Raw genomic sequence first — 22,230 nt, forward strand, 5'->3', positions numbered from 1 at the left:
TTTCACCTTCATCAAGAGGCTCTTTAGTTCCTTCCTACTTTCTGCATAAGAGTGATGTCATCTGCGCATCTGAGGTTATTGATATTTCTCTGGGCAATCTTGATTCCAGCTTGTGATTCATCCAGCCTGGGATTTCACATGATGTACTCTGCAATAAGTTAAATAAGCAGGGTGACAATATATAGCCTTGATGTACTCCTTTCCCAATTTGGAACCAGTCCGTTGTTCCATGTCCAGTTCTAACTGTTGCTTCTTGGCCTGCATACAGGTTTCTCAGGAGACAGGTAAGGTGGTCTGGTATTCCCATCTGTTTAAGAATTTTCCACACTATGAACAAATCAAGTGGAGGTGATGGAATTCCAGCTGAGCTATTTAAAATCCTAAAAGATGATGCTGTGAAAGTGCTGCACTCGATGTGCCAGCAAATTTGGAAAACTCAGCAGTGGCCATAGGACTAGAAAAGGTCACTTTTCATTCCAATCCCAAAGAAGGGCAATGCCAAAGAATGTTCAAACTAATGCACAATTGCACTCATTTCACAAGCTAGCAAGGTAATGCTGAAAATTCTCCAAGTTAGGCTTCAACAGTACATGAACTGAGAACTCCCAAATGTTCAAGCTGGATTTAGAAAAGGCAGAGGAACCAGAGATCAGATTGCCAATATCCATTGGATCATAAAAAAGCAAGAGAATTCCAGAAAAGCATCTACTTCTGCTTCACTGACTATGCTAAAGGCTTAGACTGTGTGGATCACAACAAACTGTGAATACCTGGAAAAGAGTCATCATAAAAAAATTTCGTTGTTGAATGAATAAACATAATCCCACTGTTACTTTGCTTCTTGTTTTCTATGAACAAAAACATGAGTCTCTGCTTTCCGTTAAAGCAAAAAACCGAACAAAGAAACATGGATTTTCAAAGGTTTAAAAATGAATCACATCTCCAAACCACAAAAGGGTTAGCTAGGACAACTTGATCTGAACAAAATAGGTACTAATCATTGCCATGGGTATTAAGTCAGGCATTGATACGCATGCCATTAGAATCCAAAGCACAAGCTCAGCTGAAATTTCCTACTTGCACAGGAGAAACCACCTCAACATCATTATTTTTTAATTTCAAATGGTTACCTGAGTTCAAAATCCAAGTGTGAAATTTCATCTGTTCTGGGCAGTACTCAATACTTAATACCCATGCAATGAAATATCCCACATGAGGCAACCAAGATCCTATCTGCCACAACTAATGCAGTAAAATAAATATTTGAATATTCAAAAAAAGAAAGATCAGATGGAAAATTAGATTAGCAGTATAAGCTCAGACAACTTTATTTTTGCTTTTTTCATTATAAAAGACAATAATCATGTAGCCTCTTTCAGAAGGTATTTAAAATAATTTAATATTGTCAAATTATCCCCCTTTATTTGGGAGATTAGGAAAATGTGGATTCTAGAAAGAAAAAGAGCTTTCTACAAGACAGGAACAAGTAAACTGAAGTGCAAACTGGTGGCTTGAACCAATCCTACCAGTCCTCAGTTCAAAAAGTTGAGACCCAAACTATTTTCTAAGAAACATACTTCACAACTACTGGGAATACTGGGCAGTGGTCCACTCTACCAGGTTGGTGCAGAGTAATTGAGGTTTTGCATTGTTGAACTTTGTCATTTGATATTGAAATACATTATTGAATAAATGTGGTTTTGTTATACATCATTTTACTGCAATTTCTCACTTTGCGTTGTTGTTGTTTTTGCTCATTTCCTCATTACTATTTGCTGTTTACTTTATATTTATTTTAGACTAGGGAAAGGATGTTGGACAAAAAGCAAATTTGAGTGATTTTCTTATTCAGGTTCAAACTGGGTTGTAAAGCAGCAGAGACAACTCACAACATCAATAGTGCCTTTGGCCCAGGAACTGCTAATGAACATACAGTGCAGTGGTGGTTCAATAACTTTTGCAAAGGAGACAAGAGCCTTGAAGATAAATGCAGCAGCGGTGGGTAATAGGAAGTTGACAATAAACAATTGAGAGTATCATCAAAGCTGATCCTCTTACAACTATACAAGAACCTGCCTAAGAACTCAATGTCAACTATTCTATGGTCATTCAGTATTTGAAGCAAATTGGAAAGGTGAAAAAGCTTGATAAGTGGGTGCCTCATGAGGTGACTGCAAATCAAAAAAATCATCTACACAACAACAATGAACCATTTCTCAACCAGATCTTGATGTGCGATGAAAAGTGGATTTTACACAGCAACTGGTTATGAATTGCTCAGTGGTTGGGCCAAGAAGAAACTTCAAACCACTTCCCAAAGCCAAACATGCACCCTAAAAAGGTCATGGTCACTCTTTGTTGGTCTGCTGCCCGTCTGATCCACTACAGCTTTCTGAATCCTGGCGAAACCCTTATATCGGAGACGTATGCGCAACAAATTGATGGAAAGTGAAAGTGTTAATTGCTCAGGCATGTACAACTCTGGGTGACCCCATAGACCAAAGCCCGCCAGGCTCCTCTGTCCATGGGGATTCTCCAAGAAAGACTACTGGATGGGGTGGCCATTCCCTTCTCCGGGGATCTTCCCGACCCAGGGTTCAAAACTGAGTCTCCTTATTGCAGGCAGATTCTTTACCACCTGAGCCCCCAGGGAAGCCCAGCAAATTGATGAGATGCACTGAAAACTGCAACACCTGCAGCTGGCATTGGTCGACAGAAAGTGCCCAATTCTCCATGACAAAGCCTGACCGCATATCGCACAGCCAACGCTTCAAAAGTTGAAGGAATTGAGATGTGAAGTTTGGCCTCATCTGCCATATTCACCAGACCTCTTGCCAATCAACTACCACTTCTTCAAGCACCTTGACAACTTCTTGCAGCGAAGATTCTTCCAGAACCATCAGGAGGCAGAAAATGCTTTCCAAGAGTTTGTCAATTCCAAAGCACAGTTTCTATGCTCTGGAAACAAACAAACTTACTTTGTCTGGCAGAAATTTGTGAACTGTAATTATTCCTACTTTGATGAATAAAGATGCGTTTGATACTAGTTTAAATGATTTAAAATTCACAGTCTGAAACTGCAATTACATTTGCACCAACCTAACAAAATATTTAACAGTGAGCTGACAAATTAGAAATGGCATCAGGCACTATGAGGAGAGTGAAAAGAGCTTTGTTCTACTCCAAATGATAAAGTACATCTTGTAATGAGTGTTACAGTGATCCTCAAACATCCACCTACCAGCAGTTTCAGGATCACTTGTTGAGTTATAAGAATTGCAGGTTTTTAGATCCTACCCAGACCTACTGGTAATGCTCAAAATTCTCCAAGCCAGGCTTCAACAGTACGTGAACCGTGAAATTCCAGATGTTCAAACTAGATTTAGAAAAGGCAGAGAAACCAGAGATCAAATTGTCAACATCCTCTGTATCATCAAAAAAGCAAGAGAGTTCCAGAAAAACATCTACTTCTGCTTTATTGACTATGCCAAAGCCTTTGTGTGGATCACAACAAACTGTGGACAATTCTTAAAGAGATGGGTGTACCAGACCACCTGCCCTGCCTCCTGAGAAATCTGTATGCAGCTGAAGAAGTAACAGTTAAAACTGGGCATGGAATAACAGACTGGTTCCAAATCGGGAAAGGAGTATGTCAAGGCTGTATATTGTCACCCTGCTTATTTAACTTATTGCAGAGTACATCATGAGAAATGCTGCACTGGATGAAGCACAAGCTGGAATCAAGATTGCTGGGAGAAATACCAAAAACCTCAGATATGCAGATGACACCACCCTTATGGCAGAAAGTGAAGAAGAACTAAAGAGCCTCTTGATGAAAGTGAAAGAGGAGAGTGAAAAAGTTGGCTTTAAAACTCAACATTCAGAAAACTAAGACCATTTTTGGCATATGGTCTCATCACTTCATGGCAAATAGATGGGGAAACAGTGGAAATAGTGACAGACTTTGTATATTGGGGCTCTCAAATTACTGCAGATGGTGACTGCAGGCATGAAATTAAAAGACGCTTGTTCCTTGGAAGAAAAGTTATGACCAACCTGGACAGCATATTAAAAAGCAGAGACATTACTTTGCCAACAAAGGTCCATCTAGTCAAAGCTATGGTTTTTCCAGTAGTCATGTATGGATATGAGAGTTGGACTATAAAGAAAGCTGAGCACCGAAGAATTGATGCTTTTCAACTGTGGTGTTGGAGAAGACTCTTGAGAGTCCCTTGGACCACAAGGAGATCCAACCAGTCAATCCTAAAGGAAATCACTCCTGAATATTAATTGGAAGGACTGATCCTGAAGCTGAAACTCCAATCCTTTGGCCACCTAATGCTAAGAACTGACTCATTTGAAAAGACCCTGATGCTGGAAAGATTGAAGGCAGGAGTAGAAGGGGAGGACAGAGAATGAGATGGTTGGATGGCATTACTGACTCATTGCACATGAGTTTGAGTAAACTCTGGGAGTTGGTGATGGACAGGGAGGCCTGGCGTGCTGCAGTCCATGGGGTTGCAAAGAATCGGACACGCCTAAGCGACTGAACTGAGACCTACGGGATCAGAAATTTGGGGGATTGGGCTCAGCAATAAATGACTTAACAAGCCTTCCTGTTTTCCCCATGATTCTGAATGCTTGGAAGTACTATAGCCTTCTTATTACCACTCTTCTTCATGGAAAGGCCAATACCAAGGAAGTCAAGACCGTTAATACATAATCAAGCTATCAATCAACCAACCCTGGAGCCTGTCCTACTACAAGACTTGCATTACTACAAGATAATAAACATTTTCAGCTACTTTGAGCTAGAAGCATCCTAATTGATAGAATCTTAAATGAGAAAAAATAGTTTACCTCATATACATAAGTTAAAAGATAGTCAGTTGATGCTTGTGCAAGCTAAGTTGCTTCAGTACTGTCCAACTCTTTGTGACGCTGTGGACTGTAGCCTGCCAGGCTCCTCTGTCCATGGGATTCTCCAAGCAAGAATACTGGAGTAGGTGGCCATGCCCACCTCCAGAGGATCCTCCCAAACCAGGGATCACACCCATGTCTCTTACAACTCCTGCTTTGGCAGGTGGATTCTTTACCACTAGTGCCACCTAGGAAGCTAAATGAGAAAACATACTTTACTTTAAATAAGTCGGTTAAAAGTTAGTTGTCTAAGGCTTAAGCTGCTCCTATACAAGTTTTTTTTTTTTAAATTCAATATCATATGACATATTTAAATGATAAAATGTTAAATAAGTTACTTAAAATGCTAAAGGCAGTGTTAATTAATAGGAAGTTACAGAATAAGACGTAAGTAAAAACCACTGAACAAGAGAGTGATATCTGTTTTTTTTTTAACAGATTTCCATATTAGCATAGAAAGTTTTAAAATAGCTGTTGATTGCAGAAACTGATTTGGGAATTTTTTCTTATTACTGGTTAGGAGCATTTTGAAATTGGGCAGCTGCACATTATATTTGGAAACATTATATCTTAAATTTTTTATTTTTTTAATGTAGTTGTGGGTCTTAACATAGACTTTTTCTTGTTTAATTCTTCAACTAATGAGTACTAAGTGAGAGATTCTACTAAGAAATTGTTAAAAATTAGGTTTACACCTTCTTAAAGTATGACAGTCATTTTTTTTTCACACACTTGAAAAAAAATTTTGAAAAAGACATTTATTACTTTAAGGTTTGGACATCATCTTTTTTCCATTTTCTGACTCAAAGTATACAGTTAAAAGCCAAAAAGCTGTAACATTTTAAAAAATCTATTTGTATTCTCCTGTAGTTTAAGAAACCCTCTTCCAATAACACAAGGGAAGACTCTACACATGGACATCACCAAATGGTCAATACTGAAATCAGATTGATTATATTCTTTGCAGCCAAAGATGGAGAAGCGCTATACAGTCAGGAAAAATAAGACGGGGAGCTGACTGTGGCTCAGATCATGAACTCCTTGTTGCAGAATTCAGACTTAAAGTTAAAAACATGGGGAAAACCATTAGACCATTCAGGTATGACCTAAATCAAATCCCCTATGATTATTAAGTGGAAGTGACAAACAGATTCAAGGGATTAGATCTGAAGGACAGAATGCCTGAAGAACTATGGACGGAGCTTCGTGACGTGGTAGAGGAGGCAGTGATCAAGACCATCCACAAGAAAAAGAAGTGCAAAAAGGCCAAATGGTTGTCTGAGGAGGTCTTACAAATAGGTGAGAAAAGAAAAGAAGCGACAGGCAAAGGAGAAATGGCAAGATATACCCATTTGAATGCAGAGTTCCAAAGAACAGCAAGGAGACATAAGAAAGCGTTCCTCAAATGATCAATGCAAAGAAATAGAGGAAAACAACACAATGAGAAAGAGTAGAGATCTCTTCAAGAAAATTAAAGACCAAGAGAACATTTCATGCAAATATGGGAACAATAAAGGACAGAAATGGTATGTACCTAACAGAAGCAAAACATACTAAGAAGAAGTGGCAAGAATGCACAGAAGAACTATATAAAAAAGTTCTTCATGACCCAGATAACCACGAGGGTGAGATCCCTCACCTAGAGCCAGACATCCTGGAATGCAAAGTCAAGTGGGCCTTAGGAAGCATCACTATGAACAAAGTTAGTAGAGGTGACGGAATTCCAGTTGAACTACTTCAAATCTTAAAAGATGATACTGTGAAAGTGTTGCACTCAATATGCCAGCAAATTTGGAAAACTCAGCAGTGGCCACAGCACTGGAAAAGATCAGTTTTCATTCCAATCCCAAGGAAAGGCAATGCCAAAGAATGTTCAAACTACCACACAATTGCACTTATTTCATGCGCTAGCAAAGTAATGCTCAACATTCTACAAGTCAGGCTTCAACAATACGTGAACTGTGAACTTCCAGATGTTCAAGCTGGATTTAGAAAAGGCAGAGGAACCAGAGATCAAATTGCCAACATCCACTGGATCATCACAAAAAAAAGAGAGTTCCAGAAAAATATCTACTTCTGCTTTATTGACTGTGCCAAAGCCTTTGACTGTGTGGATCACAACAAAGTGTGAAGAATTCTCAAAGAGATGGGAATACCAGACCATTTGAGCTGCCTCCTGAGAAATCTGTATGCAGGTCAGGAAGCAACAGTTAGAACTGGACATGAAACAACAGACTGGTTCCAAATAGGAAAAGGAGTATGTCAAGGCTGTATATTGTCACCCTACTTATTTAAATTATGTACAGAGTACATCATGAGAAATGCTGGGCTGGATGAAGCACAAGCTGGAATCAAGATTCCCTGGAGAAATATCAATAACCTCAGATATTCAGATGACACCACCCTTATGGCAGAAAACGAAGAAGAACTGAAGAGCCTCTTGATGAAAGTGAAAGAGGAGAGTGAAAAAGTTGGCCTAAAACTCAACATTCAGAAAACTAAAATCATGGCATCTGGCCCCATCACTTCATGGCCAACAGATGGGGAATCAATGGAAATGATGAGAGACTTTATTTTGGGGGGGTTCCAAAATCACTGCAGATGATGACTTCAGCCATAAAATTTAAAGGATCTTGCTCCTTGGAAGAAAAGCTATGACCAACCTAGACAGCATATTAAAAAGCAGAGACACTTTGCCAACAAAGGTCCATCTAGTCAAAGCTATGGTTTTTCCAGTAGTCATGTATGGATATGAGAGTTGGACTATAAAGAAAGCTGAGCACCAAAGAATTGATGCTTTTGAACTGTAGTGATGGAGAAGACTCTTGAGAGTCCCTGGACTACAAGGAGATCCAACCAGTCAATCCTAAAGTTAATCAGTCCTGAATATTCATTGGAAGAACTGATGCTGAAGCTGAAACTCCAATACTTTGGCCATCTGATGCTAAGAACTGACTCGTTTGAAAAGACCCTGATGCTGGGAAAGATTGAAGGCATGAGAAGAAGGGGAGGGCAGAGGATGAGATGGTTGGATGGCATCACCGACTCTATGGACCTGGGTTTGATTAGACTCTGGGAGTTGGTGGTGGACAGGGAAGCCTGGTGTGCTACTGTCCATGGGGTTGCAAAGAGTTGGATACAACTGAGCAACTGAACTGAACTGAACTAATTTACATGATTAAACTGCTCATTTGAATCCTGGAAAAGTGCTGCTAAGGTAAAGATGCCAACATTGCACATTTGATTAGAGAATTTACATTACTTTTAAGAAAATGAGAATCAATTTTCACTGAACAGCCACCAAAACTACACATCTGTTTAGTGTTTTTCAGTCGGCATAACACTTCCATGTACGTAATTAAATTTAATCCTCACAACCCTATGATGTTAGCTGACTAGCTCTATTGTTTTTTATAGCTGACAAGGCTGAGACTCATAGGTGAAGCTCCTTATATAAAGAATTTCTCACTATTTAATGTCAAAGCCAGGAGCCAAATATCCATCTTGGCTTCAATTTCCTTAAAAATTCCACAGTGACCATTAGAAATACAGAAGAAGGTATCCTCTTTACTGAATTATCTTTTATAGTTTATCATTTTGTTTCATTCAATTATTGGCATCTTTCAAGCCCATTATTCCTGAGTCTAGAATATCTGCACCAGGCACTTCCATGGTGGCTCAGAAGGTAAAGAATCTGCCTGAAATGCAGGAGACTCAGATTCGATCCCTAGGTTGGGAAGATCCCCTGCAGAAGGGCATGGCAACCCACTCCAGTATTCTTGTCTGGAGAATCCCCATGAACAGAGGAGCCTGGCAGAGTACAGTCCATGGGGTTGCAAAGAGTCGGACATGACTGGGTGGCTAACACTTTCACTTTCATAGCTCATTTGGTGACATTCAAAAATGCATTAATTAATAGGGACTTGATTCTAGAACATTCTTGGTCATTGTCTACATTTATTCATTTGTTCTTATTTAACCTACAACATCATCAGTGGGAAAATCATGCTCCAAGCAGAAGATGTTTTAGAATTCCTTGGATTTATTTTCTCAGAGTTGAAAATAACTGTTAAAATGAGAATGTTATCTTATAAGTAAATAATCACAGATAGGCATTTTAGAGGGGTTATTCAATAAGTAATTGAGACATGTTCATTAACATGCTTTATTGGAAAATCAACAGAATACATTTTAAGCATGTGTTCTAAGGATCTAAACAAGAGGCACTAAATAGTATTCAGTTCAGTTCAGTCGCTCAGTCATGTCTGACTCTTTGCGACCCCATGAATCGCAGTACACCAGGCCTTCCTGTCCATCACCAACTCCAGGAGTTTACTCAATCTCATGTCCATCGAGTCGGTGATGCCATCCAGCCATCTCATCCCCTGTCGTCCCCTTTTCCTCCTGCCCTCAATCCCTCCCAGCATCAGGGTCTTTTCCAATGAGTCAACTCTTCTCATGAGGTGGCCAAAGTACTGGAGTTTCAGCTTCAGCATCAGTCCTTCCAATGAACACCCAGGACTGATCTCCTTTAGGATGGACTGGTTGGATCTCCTTGCCGTCCAAGGGACTCTCAAGAGTCTTTGCCAACACTACAGTTCAAAATAGTATAGGGAATACTAATTTCATCTTTCCAACTTGTAAAATGTTTCTTTGTTCTTAGTGTTTATAATTATATTTACATATTTACCAGAGTAGGGGCAAGGAAAAAACTGAGAGATGTATTTTTAAATGCTAAGACCTCATAATGACTTTAGATAGCATGGAGGACATAACAACTATTATACCTTTTCTATATTCTGCAATTTAAACTAACAAAGTTGTCAGTTGCTGTATCAGTTCAGTCAGTAAACAGCTACAAAAGAACTATAGATAAAATGTGTTTTCAGTTATATTCTTATAAGAATGAGACGAAGACACTGTTTAATGATTTCTTGCATTAAAGTATTGTATCATACTAGTAGGGTTGGGACAACTGTAGCTGGGAATGTTCAACAGGAACCTGTGAAGCTATAAGTCACCATCACCATCCCCCTGGCTTTAGCAGTGACTCTCCATCTTCTAAAGGGCACATGTGCTGTTCTTGAAAAAGTGGAGCAAGCCTTGTCAACCTTGATTTTGGAAATACATATCATCAAATGATCTGTATCAGTAGTTCTCAAACTATGGTCTTTGTCATCTTAGAACTTTTCAGAAATGCAAATTTTGGGCTCTACCTCAGACCCACTGAATTAGCAACTATGCGGGTAGGGCCCTGCAGTCTATAGTATAGTACTTCAGGTTTAAGCACTGATATACAAGAAATATAAAACTTTTGTGTAAAACGTCCTCAATTCCAAAGAACAGCTGAGAATGTATATCCAAATTTTAAACCTCCTCCAGCATTCCTTTTTTTTTTTTTGGCCATGTGGCATGCAGGACCTTAGTACCCCGACTAGGGATCAAGACGGAGCCCCCTGCAGTAGAAGCTCAAAATCTTAGCCACTAGACCACCAGGGAAATATGCAAACCTCCTCCAGCATTCTTAAATCATATACAGCCTTGAACTTTGAGTAGTTATCTGTTGGCTTAAGACCAGTTATTTTAAAAGACTAAGGGGCACTAAGATCATGAAGAGATTATTCTCCCCTCTTCAGTAACACTGAGCATCACATCTGTATAGTGATGGAACTTTCACACCGAAGAAAACAAAAGTGCAGTGCAATGGTATGGAGTTACGGTTGGGTTCTCAGCTATGAAGTCAGCCTTTGTTCTCCTATTTCAGGTTTGAAGACCTCCGGAACAATGCTTCTTTGACCAGGTATATCAGGCTTTAGGACCACCAGTTAAATGAAAGAAGCGGGGGAAGCTTCATATATAAAAAATGCCATTACTCTTGAAATGGTGTGTTCGTCAGAGAAATAGTTTCATCCCTCAAAAACAAAACAACAGCTACAAAAAACTATGTAGCACTTCAGAGGTTATAAAAAAAATTTAAGTACATTATACAGAAATTATATGGTGGGTACAGAACAAAAGTGTAATTTTTCAGCTTTGGTGAAATAGGATTTTACACTCATGAAACACTTGAAACAATTTGATTATAAACTATGTACTTGTTATATAAGACCAAAATACTTCAGTAATATGATCTATTAATAATATTGTTCACAATGGATTACCAAAATCATCCTGATAAAATCAAATATTATATTAGCAGTAAAAAAAAAATGATAATAGACTTATTTTAAGGTGTACTTATAGGCCATACTCTAGTATAGTGGTAAATATTATAATAAGCCTAATGGTACAGGACACAATTATAAGAACAGTTACTCATTTAAAACAAAGGAAAAAGAGTAGGATGAGTCAAGAGTTTCCACTGAAAGGAAAACATATCCAAGAAAGCTAGGTGTTCAAACACATTACCAGTGAGAACAATTCAATAAAGAGACCCAACATAAAGGTGATTTTATCCAGACATAAATTAGAGTAACTATGTTATAATTGCATATAACAGTGAGTTTACAAAAGCTTGATTACATCTCAATGAAATCTTAAAGGCTTTCTTTTTACTATAATTTTTCTACTGAGTCATCTTTAACAACAATAACATGTTCTTTCTCTATGTGTATTAACTGGCCTGCTTGGAAGGATAGCAAATGGTATATTTAATATTAATTAGACCAATTTGGGAGTTTTGAGATCTATTGCATTTGCAAATAACCCCATTACAAATAATGTCTTTTGCGAATATAAATTGGGGTGGGGGTGAGGAAATCTTTGAGTTTGAGCAGTACCAGAACATCTTCATCTCCAAGGTACTATTTACTACAGTACCAATACACTGAAAGAATATCCTTTGCCTCATTCAATGGTTTTGGGAGCTCAGGCTGTTCAGAACAGGACCTCACTCATTACTTTGGTAGCCACCCTATGGTATGTACTCTTGCATATTGTAGCAAAACACTTTTTTGTCTTTTGCCTGTTTGTTATACCATCCTTCCAGAGCCGGATTTTCTTGGAAACCAAGGAAAAAATTAAGTTTGAGGACCCCTCACTTGCAGATGCACCTTTTAAGGTCCTAAAAGAGATGCTAGGTCTCATGGTTTGGTAAAATTTACAAAAGATAATTTAACTGCAAATGACTTTGCTGCTGCTGCTAAGTCGTTTCAGTTGTGTCCGACTCTGTGCGACCCCATAGATGGCAACCCACCAGGCTCCCGCATCCCTGGGATTCTCCAGGCAAGAACACTGGAGTGGGTTGCCATTTCCTTCTCCAAAGCATGAAAGTGAAAAGTCAAAGTGAAGACGTTCAGTTGTGTCCGACTCTTAGCAACCCCATGGACTGCAGCCAACCAGGCTCCTCCGTCCATGGGATTTTCCAGGCAAGAGTACTGGAGCGGGGTGCCATTGCCTTCTCCCCAAATGACTTTAGACCACTCTTTTTGCTGACTTTTCTCCCTTCACATGTCTCCTATCATAGCACTGAAGCAGCCAAGGGCAAAATTCTGAACCTGGTTTAAAGGAAGTTGAGATGAGGAGACATTTAGATAGCATATAAATGTGGTTTGTAGTCATGTCTGTGTATGGTTGTCATTGCTAGCTGTCCTGGTGGGACGTCTAGGAATATTCCCACTACCTATAATCCTAAATCACAAGACCTGAAATCTTTACGTAAGTGTGTCCAGTGGCACCCAGCACCCGAAGTGTGTGGGTGGTAGAAGAGAAACAGAGCCAGAAACTAGTCACTAGGACTTTTCTAGATTCTAATAAAAACCAAATATAAATTAGCCACGCTAGGAGTATCTGAATTCTCTTTTGATGATCTCTTTAGAAAATACTAGAAAATCATTTTCACATGAAGTGCTGATCAAAGACTCTGTAATCCAAAAATGTAGGAACAAAACACCTTAGAATCCATGAATTAGCAAAAATGCATATTTTTTTTAGGTTTTGTGATGTTTCTTGTATTTGTCACCCAGATCTGTAATTCATTGAGGTTTCTTGTTCCATTCTAAGTCTTCACTTTGTATCCAATTTAATACTATAATTTTGTATTCTTTTTCTTAAAAAAAGTTTTCCCAAATTGACTAACCTTCAAACCTTTCAAAAACATAGATCTCTACCTAAAGGGATTTAATGTGTCTTTCCTACACAGTAGTTTATAATAGTTGTATTTTTAACTCCTTTATTCTCAATTAATGAGAGAAAACACCAGGGGGAAAAGGACGAAAAGAAAGGAAGAGACAAGGGAAAGAAGGGAAGAAAGGGCCCTTACTGATGGAGGTATCTCAGTATGAGGCAGAGAACCAGACTGTGGAGTCAAACAGGCAAACCTGAGCTGAAATGTTATTGCCATCATGTGTAAGCTATGTGGCAAGCTATATGCTAACCCTAACCTCACCTCTTGAAACCTCAGTTTTCTCACTCATAAAGTGGGGATAATACCACCAATTTTATAAGGTTATCATGAAGATTAAATGACAACACATATAAAGGATATTGCTAAGTGCCTGGCACATAAGACATTTAGTAAAAATTTTAAATTTCCTATTATTTTATTTTTTTTTAACTTTTTGGCTGTACCACAGGGAAATCTTAGTTCCTTGACCAGGCATGGAACCTGGACCCCCTGCAGTAGAAACCTGGAATCTTAGCCACTGGACCACCAGGAACATCCCTAAATTCCTTATTCCTGAATGAAAAATCCAAGTTATATTTCTCGAGATAATCTTACTAATATGCTACCTTCAGGATGCACAGGAAAGAGATAATTTCAACATTTTTCCTGCTCTCTTCACAGCACACTATGAGCAGTACAACATATGTGGGAAGCTCATTTCTTTTTCTACTAAGGCATGAAACTATTTGTACAAGGTGAGGAAATATGTCATCTTCCATTCTGAACAAAAGTTAGCAAATAAAATGTTACAGACTGTCTGAGAAGTGGGATAGGATAGCAAATTTAGGAATCTGCATAAAAAAGCTACATTGTAGTTTTAAAAAAAAGGGTTTCATATTTGAGTTAATGTGATTTTTTTCAAAGGCAAAGGATTTTGTGTTTATCCATTTCATCCTGTGGTTCAAAGACATCTGAGCACAGTAGATTAGGAAAGTTTAGAAGCAGATAACAAGATTAGAAGTAGCTCAGAAGTTAACTCAGGGTCCAGGTGTCTCCCAGGCGTGTCTAAAACTTCACAGCTATGACAATATGGACAAGAAGAGGGGATCACCTTCCAAAGAGACCATAATAAGCAACTGATTGTCAGCACTAAATGCAGAAAAAAAGGAAGGTAAAAGAGGCTTGATATCAAGAGGGGAAAGTGGTTAAAATGTCACACAATAACCTAAAATTTGTCCATGTACCCATTCATCAACAACTGCAGAACTCTACTTAGTTATTTATATTTATACTGAAGAGGTTACAAAACCTGTAAAACTATGGGTGCAGGTAGTTCAGTGGTGGATCAGGCTCAGAAAAGCTAGTCACTGGTGCATAAGCTTTTCACCTGAGGTGTTTTCTGGATGTAGCTATATATTCTTCCTTAATGGAGGATTACACGCTATCTGAGTCTCCAAAGATGTTGGATTCTGTTTTCTTCGGCTTTTGATTATAGAGTGACATGCTCAGACTGTGCAGTATTTACCACTGAGTTAAACAAATGAACTCTAGCTTGTGTACCTGCGTCTTCTTTGTTCCTTGCTGTTGTTCAGTCGCTCAGTTGTGTCCAACCCTTTGCAGCCCCATGGACTGCAGCACGCCAGGCTTCCCTGTCCTCCACTATCTCCTGGATTCTGCCCAAACTCATGTCCATTGAGTCAGTGATGCCATCCAACCATCTCATCCTCTGTCGCCCTCTTCTCCTCCTGCCTTCTGTCTTTCCCAACATCAGGATCTTTTCCAATGAGCTGGCTCTCCATATCAGGTGGCCAAAGTATTGGAGCTTCAGCTTCAGCATTAGTCCTTCCAATAAATATTCAGAGTTGTTTTCCTTTAGGATTGACTGGTTTGAGCTCCTTGCTGTCCAAAGGACTCTCAAGAGTCTTCTCCAGTAACACAGTTGGAAAGCATCAATTCTTCAGTACTCAGCCTTCTTTATGGACCGACTCTCACATCCATACACAAGTACTGGAAAAACCATAGCTTGGACAATTTGGACCTTTGTTGGCAAAGGTCCCTGCTTTTTAATATGCTATCTAGGTTTGTTATAGATTTTCTTCCAAGGAGCAAGGGTTTTTTAACTTCATGGCTGCAGTCACCATCTGCAGTGGTTTTGGAGTCCAAGAGAATAAAGTCTGCCACTGTTTCCATTTTTCCCATCTATTTGCCATGAAGTGATGGGACCAGATGCCATGATCTAGGTTTTTTAAATGTTGAATTTTAGGCCAGCTTTTTCACTCTCCTCTTTTCACCTTCATCAAAAGGTTCTTTAGTTCCTCTTCTCTTTCTGCCATTAGGGTAGTATCATCTGCATATCTGAGATTATTGATATTTCTCCCGGCAATACTGGATTCCAGCATTTTGCATAAGTCACCTTTGTTCCTAAGGGGTCTGAATCATCTTTCTATTCACTGCATCAGAATATTGGGACTGAAATGGGCCTCATGTATCATTCAATCTTCTCTTTCATGATGCAGAAACCATCACTACACCATCTCTCAAAGAGAGTCACATACCCTGCCCTCCACAAAAGGTGGCCCATTGTTTTGCCTCACTTTTTAGAAAGTTCATCCTTATTATTGTATCCCAACTCTCCCTACAGTTCTGCTCATTAGTTATGGTTATTTTCTCTGGGACCTCCCAAATACCACCTCCACTTTTCTCCACAAATTGGCTATATGTGTCTTGTGAAACACACAAGGAACAAGTACATACACATAACAATCACCCCTTAAATTTCTTCCTCACGGAGCCTAACATTCAGGATTCCTTCAAAACACCACAGAATAGCGTTCATTATCTGCCTAGACCCCTCCCCACTGCCACCCTCACCACCCAGCCCCTGAGAACCAATTCCACAAATGAGTTCTTAGTGCCTTCCATGCAACAGGCACTTTATTTGCCCTCCAGGACATACATACAAGTGGCCCCCAAAATAGGTGCTCAGTTGCTACTGGGATGAGCACAGCAACAGAGGGTTATAAGGTGCCTCCCAAGTAATACATGCTGAGGAGAGGGGACAAGGTAAGATAGTCAGAAAAGGCTGCCCTCGGGGACCTCATATTGAATTAACACCTGAAGGAAGAGTAGGTATTAGCTATGGGAGGATCGTGAGTGACAGTTGGGACGAAGGCCTAACCAGGACGCGACAGGGATGCAGAGAGAAGAGAAGGAGACATGAGTTGGGGTGCAGAGAACAAAGGAAGGCATATAGCAGGAGAGCGCATGCGGGCTGGCAGCGTGCTGAGGCTGGGAGTTTCAAGGTCAGTTTGTCCCTGGAAGACCCCCTAACTGCAGTGAGAACCCATTAGACAGGAAAGCAGTGGCTGGAGGGAGACAAATGAGATGGCTGTCGCAATATTTCAGACAAGGGAGCTGGCCTCCTGGGCTAGGGTGGCAAGAGGGAGAAGTAGATTGAATAATTGGGGGCATACGTGGGGATAAAACTGAAAGGATTTGCTGATAAATTAGATATTGACTGAGGGAGCAGGAAGTGCTGGAGATGACTCCTGGGTCTCTGCCTGAGCAGCAGGATGGATGGTGGTACATTCTCTCAGAGAAGACAGGTTTGGGAGAGAGACAGAGTATGAGAGTGTGTGTCATGACTGGAAGAACATTCATCTTCATACAAGCCATCAACTCCAGTCTTTGGGTGTTTACAGGCTATGAAGTGCTGCAGACACACTTGTTTGTGTCCCCCAAGTCTGTATGCTGAAATCCTAACCCCAGTGTGATAGCATTAGGAGAGGGGCCTTTGGTAGGTGACAGGTCATGAGAAAAGAGCCCACGTGAATGGTGTTAGTGACCTTATAAAAGAGAAGCTGGAAAGCTCCCTCCTCTCTTTCTGCTATGTGAGGACACAGCCTAGAAGTCAGCATCTGAACGCGGGAAGCAGGTCTCACCAGATACCAGATTGGCTGGCACCTGGATCTTGTACTTTCAGCCTCCAGAACTGTGAGAAATAAACTTCTGCTGTTTATAAGTGTATGATATTTTGTTACAGCAGCCCAAACAGACTGAGGCATGAAGAAAACCATTGGAGACTTTTTATTTGGTGAATAAACAGCTCTCTTTTTACATTTCTCCCTTCAGATAGAGACTGTTGAATTTGCCATGATAAACTAGTTCGACTTTTAATGTCATATTTAATAGTCCCAAATATTAAGGTTCAACTTCATATTATCACAGCAATTTAACTGTCAATGTTGCTTAATGTAGCTATCAGTGTTGCTTTGTATACAATCATGCAAATTCCTCTGCAGAAATGGGGTAGAGTCTCTGCCCTCTACCTTAAATTCTACAAGGATCATCTTTTCTTCCTGCTTCTAAAGCATTAAAGTTTTTTCTCTACCCAAGCATAAGGACAAGGGGCAAATGGCTTTAGTTTTCCCCTGAGATGTCATTTGAAGTACCAATAGCATCTCATGAATTTTTTTAGAGGCTTTTAAAAAATGGATAACTTTGGTATAATATCAAAATACAACAATACACTTACTTAAGGAGCTAAAAATTCTTAATATTTCTTAAACCAGGCTGTAGTAAAGTTTCTATCATTTTACCCAGAGAGGAAAGTCGGCATCAGCAACACAACACCCTATGTATGCAGTGTTCCAAATCTCAACATAGCTTTCTGGGGGCATCTGAGGGCATGCCTTAATTTTTATACTGTCATTCAGAGCAGACATAAGAGCCAAAATGAAGAACTAAGTTTCTAAGGTTCAAATTAAGTCCAAATATTTATTTAATAAACCACTATTGAGGTTGATATTTACTAAGAAACAAAGCAAGAAATAAGACTTCAGGGATCCTGTTTAACTGGAAAACTTTCCCTAAGCCACTGAAGAGAAACTTTAGAACAGCCTTCAAAGCAAAATCCGGTTCTAATCTGTAACCACAGTATAGATACAGTGCATAACCCCTGACCCCCAAAGACCATCCTTCTCATTTTAAACAAACTACTCAGGGCAGGTCTTGAGCCACAAAATACTTGCTATGATAGCAATGTATGGTTTTTGCCTCATATTATAAACACTTATAGAAAGAGAACAGCTCTTCCTACTAATTAAGACTGTAAACATCACAGAGGGGGTATACTACACCTGATCCTCATCACCTATAAAAATGCTCCACACACAATATATATGAAAAACTTGCCTAGTCATCAAAAGAATTCCACAAAACAAGATGACAAAGCAGAGCTTCTGTTAGCGCGACGGTCAGTCCTTGCTAGGTCAACATTTGTGTTCGTATTTATGTATGAGGACATCATTGGTAACATGGTTGCTTTTTCAGATAACAAGAATATGGAGAGACAGCAAAAAAAATTATGTGTGTTAATTTTGTTGGAAGATGATATTACACTAGTTCAAGGGTCTAATTCCAAAAAGCATATTTATTTATAGTTATTGTACGTGTCCTCTGGCCCCCAAGATCACTCTCCTTCTCCTAAGCAAATTTACCATTAAATAGGCAAGACATGTCAGGTTAGCTCTTAGATCTTATTTCTTGTTCAGAAAGAAGTCTTTCTGTTCAAGAGACAGGCAGGCACCAGGTCATCCCCCAAGTTCTTATCTATTAGTCATCCTCTATTTTCTGATCCCTCATCTGTAGGATACATGGAAGAAGAGATTCAAGTTGATGAAGCCACCTCAGGCCAGTGTAAGCTGTGTTGCTGTCGCTAGATCGTGAAGAGATCAAGCATGGGAAAATGGATCCAGTTCAAAGCCAAGCGGACCCGAGTTCCAATTTGCCTTCAGCACTTGCTGGCTGGTGGCCTTTGGGCAAGGCCTCTTACAGTCTGAAAGTCCCTCACCTTTGTATTGAGGATTCATTCTATGGGAATATAAGGATTAGAGATAGCTAATGCAGGTTCTAAAACTATACATATTACCAACCTCCTTTCTAACTTTCCAATGAGCTTTCCAAAGTTAGCCATGACTGACTTTGACCTCATTTCTCTAATTCTGTGAGCCTTATGCTGCAGAGCTGTTAATTGGTCTCAGAAAGGAACTGAATATGTTATTTTTCTTACTGTCTCCATTAGTTTACATAGTGAGTTAAATCAGCGCACTGCTCATCGCTATTCCAGGTCATCCCAAATGGTTGTCATCTGGGGAGGGGACCGTCCACTCAGCCCAAGACAGAGGATCCTATTAAATTCTAATAGTCCTCTAAATGCATTTTGTAACATTTAAAAAATAAACTTAAAAAAATTAAATGTATAAGCAATATAGCCACATCTCTGAAAACTGACAAATACTGAGAAAAGGGAGGGGCAATTACCTAATCCACATTTCACAGTTCCAGCCCCATCCTTTTAGCCTCCTCTCCCTCCCCTCCCCCCTTCATGAGGCCTGAAGAAGGCTGTGGGTGTGGACTTAGCCAATGTGGCCAACCCAGAAACAGCACTTGTGTCTCTGGCTTTCCACTTAAAAAGCAAGCATATACTGAGACTTGGAAACCAAGAGATCTCCTTGTAATGCCAACAACTTGCCTAAATAAAAGATAATCTAGACCAGCCTAACCCCTTTAGTTAGCACAGTCTGAATTTCCAGCATTTGTAAAATCATCAAAGGAACCGCATAAGAGCAGTTTCCCCTCAAAGAGTAATAATAATTCTTATTTTTCTGAATTATGCATTGACTTTTGGGGAAACCTGTCATTAGAGGATTTTCTGTCTGCTGACCTTTGCTTTCTCTTCTTGGAAGTGTTTTATTAAGTAGGGCATCTTGTTCAAATACAGGACACTGCTCCTGTTTCCCATGAGGTTTTGCAGTTCTAGTTACTAGCATGATACACACACAATTTATGACTTTTTGGGTCTTCGATGTGGCTACACATTTGTCCTTTACCACTACCATCTTTTTTCCTAAACTAGATTCAAGTGGATCAAACACAGCTATTTCTTCTTACAGTTTGGTATGATTCAGAAAAGTAGTTTTAGGAAATGCCTTTTCATAGATTATAAGGGATAGAATGATATAAATCTCAAAACAGTAAAATGAATGCATGGTTTTTAAAAAGTAATGATCAAACATTTTAGCAGGTTTTTTTTGTTTGTTTGTTTTTTTATATTTAAACTCCCACTTGCTAGAATCTACTGCTGGAAGTACTTTCAATTGGCTAAAAAGACTAAAATCAGCAGTGCTCTGTCCCCTAACTTCCACCAAAAAAAGTGACTAATTACTCTGAAAGATCCTTACAATTAGTGATCTGTCTAAGGTTATCATACTTACAGTCTACAAAATGTTTCTTTGTTTGGCAAATCCTGGTGATATTAATCTAGACATAAATATGTACAAAAAGCCAAGTATATTTCTGGGGCCTGATATTATTGTCTGTCAAGATATTAACAGTTTTAAAATTTGTATTTGAGGCCCTAGAAAATTATCAAGGAATCCACACAATTTTAACTCAGTAGTTTAGCCTAGCTAGTCTGAAAAAAGGAAAGCACAAGGTTTTATTACAGAACTGAAGCTTAATCTCGGGATCCAAATGTTCCGAGTTCAAATAAATCCCCCACATGCCTGTTTGCTCCTCTGCCAAGTCTGAACAGCTGAAAGCAAATGCCGACTTGTGCCTACAAACAGGTAAATAAGCAGAAACTAAATCACCAATTGACATAAAAGCAACACACAGAAGCAAACCCCCATTAACCTTAAAGGTAAAATTTAAAAAATGGTACCTGTTCTTCCTCTTTTTGGTTTCTCAGCATCGATAAATATTTTCTAATTGCATGGAGAGGATATTTTTTGAAATAAGAGAATCTTGACTGAGGCATCAGATTATCCATGGTGAGGAGAGCACGAAGATCCTTATGTGCCCCTCCCTGTCAGCAACCGCATGAAATCTAGAAGCTGCTGCACAATTCCTCAGATGCCTAGAGATTTGCTTGTAGCTTGACCACTTTCCTGCAAACAAAGCAGGTGTTCTTCTCCTTGCTGCTTCCTCTTTCAGGTAGAATTCATGGTGAAAGCAGGCAGCCGCGTCCCAAGGCCGCCTGAAAGCTTCCAGAAATGCAATACCCAGAGGGCAGCAGGAGCCAGGAGGAATCCAGGGGCTGGTCTGCCGGATGCAAATTGCTTAGTGGTAGTGATGTGACTGTCCTATTTCTAGCAACAGCGTTCTGTTGCAAGCTATGTTAATATTAGGTAGCTGGTGACTTTCCACACCCACAGACTCTCATGAGGTTTAATCTTAATTCTTCTGACAGCTTTTCTAGCTCTTAAAGAGGACATGACATGGTTTTTTCCTGTTTCCTTCCAGAATTCTTATCAGCATGAACACACACACACAACCCTCAGCAGCATCTCAGTTCTAAAGTGTTGAATCATTCAGCCTTGAGAAGCATTGTTTCAGAGGATTTCTAAAAAAAATTTAACAAATTACTTCAGTCTTCATCCTTATCAAGGAATTCAGTGTCAGAACTTAAAATGGTTGGTTTACACTATCATGCATTATGCAACATGCCCAGTAACCAGATACTTTATGTCAGCTGAACAATAGCTGCAAACAGATTTTGTTTTGAGTTAAAAGGCTTCTCTCCATGAATCCTTATCACATACTCACAGGCTGAATCCTGAAACATTCAATTTCCCCAGACTTTATTCTGAGCTTAAGGAAGAAAGATGTTATACATTTACTTTCTAACTCTTATGAAAAGGATTCATGCTTAAAAAAGAGAACACGGAAAGAGGTCTGTGGTCATAAAGGACATGAAATCATAAAATTTGAAAGTTCATTATTTTCTTAATTCTCTATAGAAGTCACAGGGTTTCTGAACAAAATTCCCTAGTAGGCTTTGCTATTTTATTACCCTTTTTAACTTTGCAGGAGCTGGTTTATTTGCTGGAACATTTGGCCACTTTTCTGAGGGGCTGTCATATATGTCCAGGGTATACATCAGCCAGTGATTTGCTTTCAGGTGAAAGAGAAGAGCTGGTCTTTTCCCCTTCAGAGAGAGCACTGAAAGCCAGATTGCAGAGGTCAAGCAGAGCTTGGGGAACCCATTTTGCAGCCTGCGCCTTTCCCCTGGATAGCCTCCCTGACATCCTGGTTGGGCTACTTGCCTTCAGGGAACATACTCGATCAGCTAATGTGGGCTGTGCTGTGAGCGGCCCAGACCATCTGTCAGGCTGGCATCAGCCCACTTGCAAGGTGATCTTCCA

At 39.6% G+C, this 22,230-nt stretch overlaps 1 protein-coding gene across 1 annotated transcript in view; it reads right to left on the minus strand.

Moving 5' to 3' along the window:
- ATP2C1 (ATPase secretory pathway Ca2+ transporting 1) overlaps window positions 1-21,140 on the minus strand; it is a 182,909-nt gene extending 161,769 nt beyond the window's left edge. The window contains exon 1 of the mRNA XM_043474433.1: window positions 20,748-21,140. Coding sequence (XP_043330368.1) covers window positions 20,748-20,855 — 108 coding nt within the window. The 5' untranslated portion in view covers window positions 20,856-21,140. The remainder of the gene's footprint in view (window positions 1-20,747) is intronic.
- Window positions 21,141-22,230: the final 1,090 nt, after the last annotated feature.

This window comes from Cervus canadensis, chromosome 7 (assembly GCF_019320065.1).
Source record: "Cervus canadensis isolate Bull #8, Minnesota chromosome 7, ASM1932006v1, whole genome shotgun sequence".
NCBI lineage: Eukaryota > Metazoa > Chordata > Mammalia > Artiodactyla > Cervidae > Cervus > Cervus canadensis.